Raw genomic sequence first — 14,156 nt, forward strand, 5'->3', positions numbered from 1 at the left:
TCCTTGAATTTCAACAAGAACAACACAAAATTAAGATCAAGGATTAATCTTCAACTGAAGGTTTAACAGGTTAGTCCCCTAGATTATAAATCTATAATCCATTTGTGATAACTTTGCCAATCATTTTGCTCTCAAAGCAGAGTAGAAATCCACAGTACAAGAAAATCTGCATTGATTTTGTACTGCTGGCAACCCATCCTCATCATCCACAACTCAAAAAACATACTTCTGCATTACATGTCTGGTACTTTTTAATAAGTGAATAATATTTCATCTAATTACTATACTATAGCTGGGATCAAAACATAACTATAAATTTACTAGATTTTTATAATCCTAAATTTGGCATAAAAACCATAAAGGAAAGAATATCAGTATGACAACTGGTAACAAATTTTTTTTTTAATTTTTAGGAGTGAAAAGATACCATAAAATTAAGATAAATTAGTTTTCCTATCAAAAATGTACACTTAGCACACGTTGGCTGTCTTATCAAATCACTCCAAAATTAGGGAAAGAATTAACAAATGTGTGAACACAAAAGAACAAGAGGGACAATGAGCAGAAGAAAGCTTTCAACAAAATGCTGGAGCATGCAAATGATGCTTGTGGGCAGGGAAAGCCCCAGCTTAGAAGGCCCAGGTAGATGGGGATGAGAATGAGACAGGTGCCACACGGAACTCCATTATCATAACTTTTTTCTAGATACATCCCCACAACATAATAACTTCACATTTTAAAGTGAACTACAAATGCTTGCGCTCTATGCACAACATTTAACAACTGCGAAGCCAACGCCTTGGGAATAATGATTAAATCTGTGCTGATTTCTTGGTGTCTACCTGTTCCTCCCTTCCTCCCCTACCCCCTTTCTCTTTCTTCCAAACTGCGTTTACCAAGTGACTTCTGTAAGAAATCAAAACTATGTACTTTCAGGATAATGTATACTCAAATGATACTCTAATTCAAAACAATCTAACTAAGAGCATGTTACAGTAAAGGAGATAGTATGATGGTGTAAATGTGTGTGGGAGATGGGGAGGGCAGAGTTACATAAGCAGAACTGGTGCCATAGAGAAAACATTGTCAAATGCAAAATATTGATATGAAAACTGTACCTACAGGGCCAGCACTGTGGCACAGCAGGTAAAGCTGTCGCTGGCAGCACCAGCATCCCATATGGACACCGGTTCAAGACTCCATTGCTCCACTTCTGATCCAGCTCCCTGCTCATGTGCCTGGAAAAGCAGTGGAAGATGGCCCAAGACTTTGGGCCGCTGTACCCAAGTGCGAGATGTGGAAGAAGCTCCAGGCTCCTGCCTTTGGCCTGCTCCAGCCCTGGCCATTGTAGCCATTTGGGGAGTGAACCAGAAGATGTATGATCTCTCTCTGCCTTTACCTCTCTCTATAACTCTGCCTTTCACATAATAAACCTTAAAAAAAAAAAAAGAAAGAAAGAAAAAGAAAACTGTACCTAAGATATTTTGTAAATGTTTAGAAACAATATAAACAACAAAAATACAAAGCTTTGCATAACAACTTGGAAACACTTACCTCAATGCATAACATCTGACTTAAAAACATACAATGCTTTTTTATGATTAGAATATATAAATGCCAAAACACAAGATGTCCCTCAAAATGTAAAGTGCAGTACTTCTACTGGAAGAGGAGTACTTCACATTTACCCAACTCCAGCTTAGTTTATGAAGTCAACGTCAAATAAGCTTAGGGAGAAGGTGGGTGTGGCACTGCATGTACACGTGTTGGATGAATGTGAGATGGATCTAACATTAACTTGAATAAAGCTCCTTTAAACCATTCCTTTCTTCAGTGTTTTCTAAAAGTTAAGCTTTTATTTCTCTGTATTTTAACTGAATAAATCCATGAGAACTGTTAATGTCTTTTATAAAAGAACCATTTTTCTCTAATAGGTATCAGCTGTTCTCTCAACTGCCAGTTACAGTCTTCAGTCCCATCAAGAAATAAACATCTAAATCCAACAAGTTACATCTAATTCCTTACACTATAATTCAGTAGGTTCTAAGAATATTCACATGAGATACTTCAATAACATGTGGGTTCAAATACACTTTCAAACAACCTTAAAAGCGTAAATTTCAAATTAATACATACAGTGCTTTTTAAAACTTTGTCATGCAAATTAACATTTTCATTGGTTAAGATATTACAATTAGCTGTATACTGACTATACTCCATGGATATATAATTTCCAGCTCGACAGAACAGCCTAATACTTATGCTCACAAACTTTCATTAGTCACTGAGGTACATTTATTATGAATACTCTGTATCTGGGAATTGCCTCACCTCATATAGTTGAGTCATTTACTATTCCCAAACCAACAAATATAATTTTTTAAGATTTATTTATTTATTTATTTGAAGGGCAAAGCCATAGTGCAGGCCCCAACAAAGATTTTAAGACTTGGAAGTTTTTAGTTTCCATTTAATGCCAGTAATATTACTTCATTCAGTACAAGCTTTAAAAAAAGTTTTCTGGTTTAAATACATTGTGCTGGGGCCAGCATTGTGGCATATCATGTTAAGCCTCTATTTGTGAAGCCAGGCATCCCATATGGAGCCAGTTCAAGCCCTGACTGCTCCACTTCCATTTCAGCTCTCTGCTAATGTGCCTGGGAAAGCAGTGGAAGACAGCCCAAGTGCTTGGGCCCTTGCACCAATGTGGAAGACACAGAAGAAGCTCCTGGCTCCAGCCTGGCCTATCCCTGGCCACTGTGACCTTCTGGGGAGTAAACCAGAAGATGGAAAACAGATTCTCCCCGCCCCCCCCCCCCCACTCCCTTCTCTAACTCTGCCTTTCAAACAAAAAAATAAATAAATCTTAAAACTATGTATGTGTGTATATGTGTGTATGTCTATAGATTAGAGAAAAATAGAGTACTAAGATCCTAAGGAAATTTGGAAATAAATTATAAAAACATAAAGCACAGAAAAAATTAATTTGGCCAAATTACCAGATACACTTAGTCATCAGACGTAAAGAAATGGAAGACAGTTTTCAGTATTCAATTTTAGCTTAGTAATCTTCCACTTAGTTACCTTACATTTGCACTGAAGCTCAATAGAGTATAAAATCTTACTGTTTAAAAGACAAACAATCAGGACAACTCAGGCTCTGATTTAATCAGAATCATGTTTCTTAAGTCCTTAGGAAAAAAAAAGGCATTAACAGCTGTCTTGAAAGACAATTTATTTTGAACAAAACAAAACTGGCTTAAAGAGCTTGTACTGCATCTTTTAGCTGATTTAACAGAAACTCACCCAAAAAATACTTTTCAAATCACCACATCTTAGAGCTTACTTACCAAAAGCTCTTCTTATCTTTACATCTGCTTGTGGATACACTTTCTTTTCTTTTCTTTTTTTTTTTTTAAGATTTATTTTACTTATTTGAAAGACAGTGTTACAGAGAGAGGTAGAGACAGAGAGGTCTTCCATCCACTGGTTCACTCCCGAGATGGCCGCAATGGCTGGAGTTGTGCCAATCTGAAGCCAGGAGCCAGGAGCTTCTTCCACGTCTCCCATGTGGGTGCAGGGACCCAAGGACTGCCCTCCCAGGACATAGCAGAGAGCTGGATTGGAAAAGGAGCAGCTGGAACTAGAACCGGCGCTTATATGGGATGCCGGCGCTTTAGGTTAGGGCTTTAACCCGCTGTACCACAGCACCGGCCCCATATACTTTCTTAGAACATTTAAAAGTTGGCAGTGATGCTAGGATTAAATACATTGTTCTGATCATAATATAAACTTTGCAAATAGTTACGATGGAGGTTAGAAGCCACTACTGTGTTACAGGTATTTCTCAACACAAGATTTCTAATACAAGGGGTCTTCAAAAGTTTTGGAAAATGGGTATTATGAAAAGTAATGAATGTATGACTCTCAGATTATCTTACAGCAAAATAAACAGATCTTTTAATTCATGTTTCCATGAATTTTGGAAGCCCCCCATGTAATCTTACATAAAACCAATTTCACTAGTACTATTAAGAGTTAAAAGTAGGCTGGCGCCGCGGTTCAATAGGCTAATCCTCCGCCTTGAGGCGCCGGCACACCGGGTTCCAGTCCCGGTCAGGTGCCGGATTCTGTCCCGGTTGCCCCTCTTCCAGGCCAGCTCTCTGCTGTGGCCCGGGAGGGCAGTGGAGGATGGCCCAGGTTCTTGGGCCCTGCACCCCATGGGAGACCAGGAGAAGCACCTGGCTCCTGCCTTCGGATCAACAGGTGCGCCGGCCACAGTGCACCGGCCCCAGCGGCCATTGGAGGGTGAACCAACGGCAAAGGAAGACCTATCTCTCTGTCTGTCTCTCTCACTGTCCACTCTGCCTGTCAAAAAAAAAAAGAGTTAAAAGTAGACCAATACTAAATAGAATGTAAGCTGGCTTTTCCAATATAAATGAGTAAATTTCAATTCAAAGCAGAAGATGAATGAAAATGTAACTACATGTAAATGTATAATGTAGTATCTGGAATTTGCTTTTAAACTCTAGAAGGCAAGATGTTAAACAAGAATGGCTAAGACTTTATATGTATCATAACAGGGTGAACATACATGAGGCTTCATTATGCTAGCCTATTTTGGGACATGTTTGAAAATTCCTGTACTATGAGGGTACTTCAAAAAGTACACCTAAGAATGGAATTAGGGTCTGGTGCTATGTAGCAGTAGATTAAGTCTTTGCCTGCGGTGCCAGCATCCCATATGGGCGTTTGTGTCCCGGATGTTCCTCTTTGGATCCAGCTTCCTGCTAATGCTTGGGCCCCCCTGTCACCGAGCAGAAGACCTGGAGGAAGCTCCTGGCTTCGGATCAGCCAGCTCCAGCTGTTGCGGCCATTTGGAGAGTGAACCAGTGGACGGAAGACCTTTCTCTCTGTCTCTCCCTCTCTCTCTCTGTAACTCTACCTTTCAAATAAATAAAATAAATCTTAAAAAAATAATTTGGTGCAAAAAACCTGAAATCTATAAGCATTTTTCATGAATGTGTTGAAGACCCCTTCTATAAAAACCTTTTTGCACCAAAATAAACTCATCTTTCCATTCCATTTTGCATGAACTTTTTTTTTTTTTTTGGACAGGCAGAGTGGACAGTGAGAGAGAGAGAGAGACAGAGAAAAGTCTTCCTTTTGCCGTTGGTTTACCCTCCAATGGCCGCCGCAGCCAGCGTGCTGCAACCAGCGCACCGCGCTGATCCGAAGCCAGGAGCCAGGTGCTTCTCCTGGTCTCCTATGGGGTGCAGGGCCCAAGCACTTGGGCCATCCTCCACTGCACTCCCTGGCCACAGCAGAGAGCTGGCCTGGAAGAGGGGCAACCGGGACAGAATCCGGCGCCCCGACAGGGACTAGAACCTGGTGTGCCAGCGCTGCAGGTGGAGGATTAGCCTATTGAGCAGTGGTGCTGGCCCATTTTGCATGAACTTCTTGATGTGCCCTCCTAAAATATTTTTTAAATGCAAATTCAACATCTACTCTAAAAAATTACTCTGGTAACAACTTAAGACCATACATCCCAAACCATAAAACATCAATTTAATGAAATGTAATGGAAACATTAAGATGTACAAGTATGTAAACCATCTCAGCACACCAAAATGTATACATGAAATTTTAAATTAAAATCCACAATGATGTAAAATCCAATTACAATGACCAAAATCTGAGCCTCACTATCATAATCTTTCTCGTAAAATCAACCCACATCTCAAATTTCTGACATTCATCAAAATTCAAAGAATATAAAAACAGTCACTGTTTCTCAAGATGAAGTTAGATCTGATACTTCAGTATCAAATCAAACTTAATGCAATTTAGGTAACTCTTAATGGTGATGCAGACTTGAAGACACACAAGCGAGAACCCTGACTAAATAACTTGCTGTTCTCTTGTGACACAGTATCACATTTAATCTTACATTCTCAAATTTCAAATTACTATTCATCCAAATTTTATAGGTAAGGAAATTTAAGACCCAGAGAAGTTAAGTAACTTGTCCTAGGCCACACAACTACTAAGCTATTCCACTGTACCCACCTCAAAGTCCAACACATTAAGACATACCACCACCAATAAACCAAGTGTCTGCTATGCCTCTGTGAAAGATGCAAACCTGCCTGGACAGTCAAGCTGTAGGAATGAACGGCTCAATGCCACCAGACAGCTCCCAGAAAAACACATTCTTCCAGACACACATGAACAAGATGGTAACAAAACGACCTGCCCGTCATTCTTTCCGATGTAGATGTTAATCTTCATGTGACCGTGTACAAAAACTTTACTTGACACCTGAGAAAACCCTGTACCTTTCCCAGTTTATATATTAAAATTCTAACTCTTTTATTCTTAACAAGCTATAAAACCAGAGAAAAATATCTCTCAAAAAACTTTTATAAGAAAAAGTTACCATTTACCATAACTAGAGCAAAATATAACTAGCATTTAGTTCTTGGAGACTATCAAAGCTAACCACAGCCACCGACTTTAAATGAGAGCAAGTAATCAGTTTTCTCTTTGTTTCGATCACATTTATAATCTTGTTCTATTAAATACACAAGGATCCCAATTTGGTTTTAAATACCTTCCTCCCTTCATCCATACGTACAAAAAAGCAAAGACCCATGAGCGTGCGTGCCCGCCTTTCAGCGTGCTTGTGTGTACCACTGATGGGGGTCTGGGGAGGCAGCTTATTTCTCCTTTATTTTTTCTATTACTTTTAAATTCTCTACAAAGTACAGGTATTATTTTTAGAAAAACTCCTACAAATGTTATTTTTCTGTAATGCACAGAAGAGAAACTGTCTAAAAAAGACTGGCCAGAGACCAATGGAAAACTGATGGTCCCCAGGAGATGAATCAGTAGAACCGTAAGTGTTTCCTCGGGTCATTACAACAGGGAGCTGTATGGGACTTATAAAAGTGTAATTGTTACTTTCAAGCTCAGTAAGTTTGTTAAGGTTACTAAGCTTAAGTAATTCCAAAATAAACACATTATCCTGGGGTCTCCAGTACTGTCTTTAGTTAAAGTCTGTTACTGTGAGGTTGGCAGACATTAAGCGCATCCCTTACTTGGGGGCCCAGGATATAACCTTATACCACTGGAAAAACAGGTTTAACGATACCCAAAATAAATAAGCCAATGGCAGCTCCACTTCCTAGTCCATCATACAGTAATTTGATCCTCTAATAGTAAAGATGTGGTTTAACCACCAAAGCATTTGCAAACAAGAGCCCATGAAGGAGTCTCCTGCAATCTACACTACTCACTAGCATTAAGCTTTATCAGTGAACCCTCTCTACACTGATGGAATCCAGAGCCAAGCAAATGGTTACTGTCAGCCTTGAAGAGTTAGTCACAAGATCCACACTGTTAAGCTGCCACCTGCAGTGCTGGTATCCCATATGGGTACCGATTCAATTCAAGTCCCAGCTGTTTGGCTTCCGATCCAGCTCCCTGCTGATGCACCTGGGAAAGCACTGGAAAATGACCCAAATGCTTGGGCCCCTCCTACCCACATAGGAGACCTGAAAGACGCTCCTGGCTTGTGACTCAGCCCTGGCTGTTTTGGCCATTTGGGGGAGCGAACCAGCGGATGAAGAGCTCTCTCTCTGTCTCTCCTTCTCTCTAACTCTGCCTTTCAAATAAATAAATAAACAAATTTTAAAAAAATACTTAATCTTGGGGCTGGAGCTGTGGGCTAAGCTTCTGCCTGCAGTGCCGGCATCCCATATGGGAGCCAATTGTAGTACCAGCTGCTCCTCTTCCAATCCAGCGCTCTGCCACGGCCTGGGAAAGCAGTAGAAGATGTCCCTGCACCCGAGTGAGAGACCTGCAGGAGGCTCCTGGCTCCTGCTCAGGTCAGCCCAGCTCCAGCTGTTGCAGCCATTTGGGGAGCAAACCAGCGGCTGAAGACCTTTCTCTCTGTCTCTCCCTCTGTCTGTAATTCTCTCTCTCAAATAAATAAATCTTTAAAAAAATTAGTTTTGCTTATAATAAGCAAGCCAAGCAGTGAGACACATCTTAGTAAAAATCTTTCCAAGGACAATAACACTTCTCATTTCACTCATTCAAAGCACCTGGAGGAAGACCCCTGACAGCTACATGTGTTAGGGAATGAAACACAAACCATAAGAAACAAACTCTAGGCTAAGGCTAACAGAGAAAATGTAGTTGGACTAAGCAGATCCCTAGTATTGCTTAGTAGCTAGCGGCAACTAAGAAACCCATCACTGTCTTTAAGGATCACAGCAGAGAGCAGAATTTAGGAACAAGATTATCCCCAAGGCCTGTCAACACCTTCCATCCTCCACGGCACCATTCACCACCACCTTCACATGAGACAACATAGTATAAACCCACTGACACTACAAAACACACCCCTCTACCCAGGACTGTCTACTACCTCAATCCTTGACTTAAATTTTCACTCCTTAAAAGTATTAAGGAAATTTTTTCCTATATAAAAATATCTGACTTTATAATAAAAATCACTGAAAAAATAGGATCCTTTATACAGATCAATTTTGTTGAAATATAATTTCAGTAAAGTTGGGGTCCTCCTAAGAGCTCTCCAAATATACTAAGAAAGATTTTGTGTTATCTATATCTTTTAAATTACTTTATTGCCAAGAAGTCAATGTTACATAATATTTCTTGACTATAAAGACCGTGCCAATAAAACAGAGGGAGAAGTATTACTTCTGGAACTAGTTTCTACCTCTAAGGAAAGCCTTTTCGTTTTTATAGCTAACATGACAAAATCTACTTTCCAGCCAAACTTCCTCAACACAGCAGTTTAGATACTATTTCAAGTACTATTAAGTTTAATGGCAGGCCTAAATTCACTTCTCATTTCACTTTTGTACCTACTGGAAATTATTTCACTCAAAATAATTATGTCTTCAGATGATTTCCTAGTTCCACTTAAAGTGGAAACAAATTAGAGTACTTCAAATTCTATTTGCACTTCCCAAATACAGTAATGACTCATTTATCTGGCATCATCAGAAAATGAGGTTCTCCTCCACAGTAAGCATCTAGCAGATAAGTGACACAGAATTCACCTGCCTCAGTGCCGGCTCTGTTCCCCAGGCCAAACACAGTGAGCGTCCGTCCACAGCAGATAGTCAGTAATGTTCACTGCATACGCAAATAAGTAACAGTGAAGCTCTTTTATTTTTAAGCATTTGATGAAAAATTTCCCACAGTGAGTTACAATCATCCCTCCTTTTTTTATTGGCTGTGCTACAACGCTGGCCCCTAAGCCCTCCCTTTTAAAGGAAAACATAAAAATGAAAAGAAAGTAAGTTTATCTTATTAATTTGGGGTTTCATTACTAAATAGCAATCATTCTACTCTCCTAACATATGCCTGCAATGCCCTCAGAAGCTATTAAAGCACACAGGCCTTCCTGCCACCATGGTGCGACATCTTCAGTGTGCTGTTTTCACAACTTTTCTTTCTCCTCGCAGTTGTCATTTCTCTATTTGCTGTTGCTGCCTGTATTTCACACACAACAGTTCTAAAGTTAATTTTGCTCCCAAGGCAGAATAAAACACACAGAGCCTGGTTACAATTCTTAAGTCTTTTCCACTTACTTCTGATCTGTAACTACGCTCTGATTTTATTTACTTAACAGATTGCTTGCACACATGTAGCCCCTACCACATTCTATACAAAATCCGAGATGGTTCTATTAGTTTTAAATGAGTATCTTAAGGATTTTCAGTTATGTGCTAAAGTTTCAAATATTAATCATGAGTAATAGCTCCAAGATTAGCTCTAATATAAATCTCAGGGCCTATTTTTTTAATCCATTTAGGACACACCAGCCACGACAAAGCTGGATCTCATCTTGCTTGATAGGCTGTGATAGGGCCATAATTTAGATTCACTGTTCTACAGTTCATGCAGCCACAGCGTACTGTGCTTGCACAGAACGGCCATCTCCCCACGCCGAGGAGTGGAAAGGGTAATTTCAGGATAGTGCTTCGTTTATACAATATAACTGTAGTTCCTTCCCCACAACAAACTTTGAATAATGTTTATAATTTAGCAATCAACTGAAATGATGAAAGAATTACCACAATTGAAATAAAATATTTATGTATTTCAAACCAGTAAAACTGTGCCTTCAAAAGCTATGAGAAACCTAGTTCTGAATTAGGGATGGATACAAATAATATGGGGATTTGTTTGTTTGGGTCTTTGGGTCGCTTTTCTTCTTTTTAAAGATTCAGTGAACTTCCATTTGAAATAAGGATATTTTACTAAATTAGAGAATTTGATTAAATATTCTTTAAAAGTAACTAGTCGGGTAACAACAAAGATATCCAGGAGTGAAGAAGAGAAAAATTACTTCAAACCATTTTATGAATATTTTTCCAAAATCACCAATCCTTCAACAAAAATAGTTCAACGGAAGATTTCAGTTCCTGGTACTGAACTGAACAAAGAGAACCACATGTTTTTAATGGTTGCTCATAAACGACCCAAATAAATCTCCAAAAGAACAGCAGTGGGCCTTTCTGTATTTTTCCCTTAAAAACTCACAAGACCAATTCAACACAGAAATAAAAATTACTGTACTTTATGGCACCACTCACTTTGTGACACATTTATTTGCTGTCATGAAAGTTAGTACCCCAACAAAGTAAATGAGATTTAAGGAAAAATTTTTCTTTAAATTTTAAACAGCACAAAACATCCTTGCCATTTGGGGCAGAGTTTACCCACCTCAAACGAGAAGATTTTCAAACTTAAGTAGACCTAAGTATTTGTATTTAAATGTTACAAGGAAGCTTTCCAAACGGCTTTCCAATCAATTATGCTGCTGACCTTAGATCAGAATTACACTGCTAACTACCATTTATAAGAAATAGAGCCTACACAACAGAAAACATAACTTACAGTTTAACCACTGATGTTCTACTTTCCCTGACTTTAACTCTGAACCAAAACACAGAGCAACAGCACACCCTGCTGGAAGCAGACTACACAACCAGAGTAAATGGCAGCACAGAAACGCTAAAATTTTCCCCAAGATGAAAATTACTTCAGAAACATCAATTTCCCACTAACTGGAGGGAAAAAAAAAAAAGAGGTTCAAGGCCTTAAAGGTTAAACTGAGACTGAGAATAACTTTCAAACTAAGAGATACTACTGGGGCAGAGATTATGGTGCAGTAGGTTAAGCACTGGCTTGGAACATCAACATCCCCTAATCAAAGTGCCTGGGACTGAGTCCCACCTCCACTTCCGATCTAGTTTCCTGCTAATGCACCTAGAAGGTAGCAGATACGACCCGAGAACATGGGTTCCTGCCACCCACATGGGAGACCCAGATGGAGTTCCGGGCTCCTGGATTCGGCCTGTCCCAGCCCCAGCAGTTGTGGATGTTTGGGGAGTGAACAAGCAAATTGAAGATCTCTCCTAATAAAGTTAAAAAAAATACTGCTTTCTTCTGCTCATTTCCCTAACCACCTCAAGAGATTTCACTATTTCTAGTTTTAACTCTTAAATTAAATAAAAATACTTTCAAACCTGCCTTCTGTAGAGAAACTGGTAATAATATAAAACAGGAAACTGAGACTATTTTCTGCATACAATGGCCTGAAGTCCTTCTTCCCATCCCCTACTGGTCTCAGAAACTTCCCTGAAAATCACCATTAAGAATCCACAAAGCAGTCTGGTGGTCTGTGAACCATGATTCACATGCCATTGGCAAAATGCCTACACAGATCCTGGAATTCAAGACATGCACACTACATAAAGAAGCCACATACCATGAGACTGCATCTTGTATATGTCTGCGTTTTCAGAGACACAAGAAATCATGGAAGCCATTGTTTAGGTAATGCAGCTCAGCCCTCTCCAATTCGAACTTAAGAATCAGGATGAACAGTAAGGCATCAAAATTTTATAAGTGTGCTTTCTTGGGTATAAAGAGAAAATTACTTGATTTCTCATTAGAGAAGACCAACTCTTCCATGATTGATCTACACTCTTCTGAATGTCTGGCTCCTGGCTCACCAGCTGAAAGGTTCCAGCCGACCTCTGGTAAGTGTGCACCATTAGACACCAAGGCCAGCAAGCACGAAAAACCAATAAACAAAGATCAAATAAACCCCGGTGAAGTTTTCTTCTAAAACCGCAAAGGCAGTCAGCACCTCAGGTCGATTTTTGTCATCAGTGGCATTATTTCGTTCATAATTTCAATCAAGGTTCATTTAAACTGGAATTTTAAAAGGATACTAACCTCGAGCCTCTTTTCAAGTGATTCAATTCTGTCCTTCTTGCTAGCTAGATTGGCCCGTGTGTAGCGGCTCTGCCCAGGAAGATACAAAACTTGACTGTAGCATTCTTCCCACACCTGGTTATAAGCTTCACTTGAGAGTTCTCCATGGCTCATCCCTTGTTTCACCACTTCCATCTCCTGCACCAGAACGTCCTGGGCCTGTTTACAATAATGATTTCAGTAAGTGTTAAGTATTACTAATACCTGCCATCACCAGAGAACTTGAAAAAGCTAGTTTTTGTTCTTCCTCCTTTTTTGGAGCAAAGTCAAAAAGTGTGGGGGGGGGGGGGGTTGGTGGGTTGGTTGATTTTTGGAAGGCAGGGGCCATATATAAGGAAAATGAATCAAGAAGCTTACATAAGTACATGTAGATTGATCTTATAAGGTCAAACATCCAGATCTTCCCGATAGTATAAGCATCCTATATGCATACTATCATTGTCAGCGCAGTTACTAAGTATCTACTATATGCCAGGAACTGGATTAAAAGTTTTACCTACATTATCTCCAAAGATCACAACCATTTTACAAGAAGCCAATATTAACATCATTTTAAAGCTGATGAAATTAAGCAGTTTGTTCAAGACTACACGGCTAGTAAGCAGGCAAGACAGGATCTAAGCCAGATGGTAGCAAAGCTTGGCTGTGCACCTTCCACTCTAACAATCCACCTAATACTCAGGACGTGAAGGGAAACCAGGCAGCCTTCTGACATGTGCCTCTTCCTCATTCTTCAGGAATGTCTCTGACATGGTCAGAGAATGAGACTGAAGACACAAATATGGATCACAAATCACCTTTAGTTCATTACTAAATAAAGAGTTAAAGATGGCAGAACAACAGGAAGAGTAGGATAGGCCTGGGTTAAAATCACAACTTTACCTTCAAGTAGCTAACTGAATTTGTTTCATTTCTGTGAGCTGTTTCTCATCTGTAAAATGAATGGGCCTAATACTTGCCTGACATGTTTTTTATTAGGATTAAGTGAATAAATTACAGAGAGAGCCTAGCTCAACAAGAGACACACAGAATTTCTTTCTAGAAGCCCTTCACCTCATGGATTATGAAAAACTGGCAACCACCTTCTGTGCCCTATGGAAGGCTTTCAATCTTTCTAGCAAAACTGGAAGAAAAAAATTAACAAAATGCAGAAAACAATACAGATGATCAGCAAACCAAAAAAAAATTTTTATGTTGGAATCAAGAATAGAAAAGAGAATGAAAGGATATATTCAAGCAATGCCTCTTAAAAGGGAAATAACAGAAACAAACCAATTCTAATGTACTTAATGAAAATCTGACAGCTATTAAAAGAGAAATGGATTTCACTCTGAAACTGTCATAGTAAAAGCTCTTATAGTCTAGGAAAGCATAGCTAGCTTATCTTTCAACTGTCCATAAGGAATCTGCTAAATGAACAGCTACCCCCAATTTTCTTATAATAGGAAAAGATATATAAATAGATATACAAAATATAGGAGAACATTTAAAGTACTTGGTTTCAAATAATCCTACAGCAGTATTGCAAATATTTTCAAAAGTTACAGTACAATTTACCCCCATAGAACCTCGAAAAGCAACAATGAATGTGATCTTCATTTCAGATTTCTGCATGTACAGTAAATTTAGGAAAATTTATTTTCTAAATTCCTTTGCTCCTCATATTTTCAGTTTAAAAAGAGGTGTTAATTCTGCAGCCTGATATATACCACCCCAATTCAAGGATTAAAGGTGTTTGCCAAAAAGCAGAAACTTAACAGATGTCAGCTTTCCTGCTGCAATACTGAAAAAGAATAACTCAAAGCTCCTTAAAAATCAGGAGCAAGTTG

The 14,156-nt window shown here is 39.2% G+C and overlaps 1 protein-coding gene across 1 annotated transcript in view; it reads right to left on the minus strand.

The window, feature by feature from the left end:
• CDC5L (cell division cycle 5 like) overlaps positions 1-14,156 on the minus strand; it is a 52,490-nt gene that overhangs the window by 1,422 nt on the left and 36,912 nt on the right. The window contains exon 14 of the mRNA XM_002714454.5: positions 12,289-12,486. Coding sequence (XP_002714500.1) covers positions 12,289-12,486 — 198 coding nt within the window. The remainder of the gene's footprint in view (positions 1-12,288; positions 12,487-14,156) is intronic.

The sequence above is a fragment of the Oryctolagus cuniculus genome, chromosome 5, assembly GCF_964237555.1.
Source record: "Oryctolagus cuniculus chromosome 5, mOryCun1.1, whole genome shotgun sequence".
Lineage (NCBI taxonomy): Eukaryota > Metazoa > Chordata > Mammalia > Lagomorpha > Leporidae > Oryctolagus > Oryctolagus cuniculus.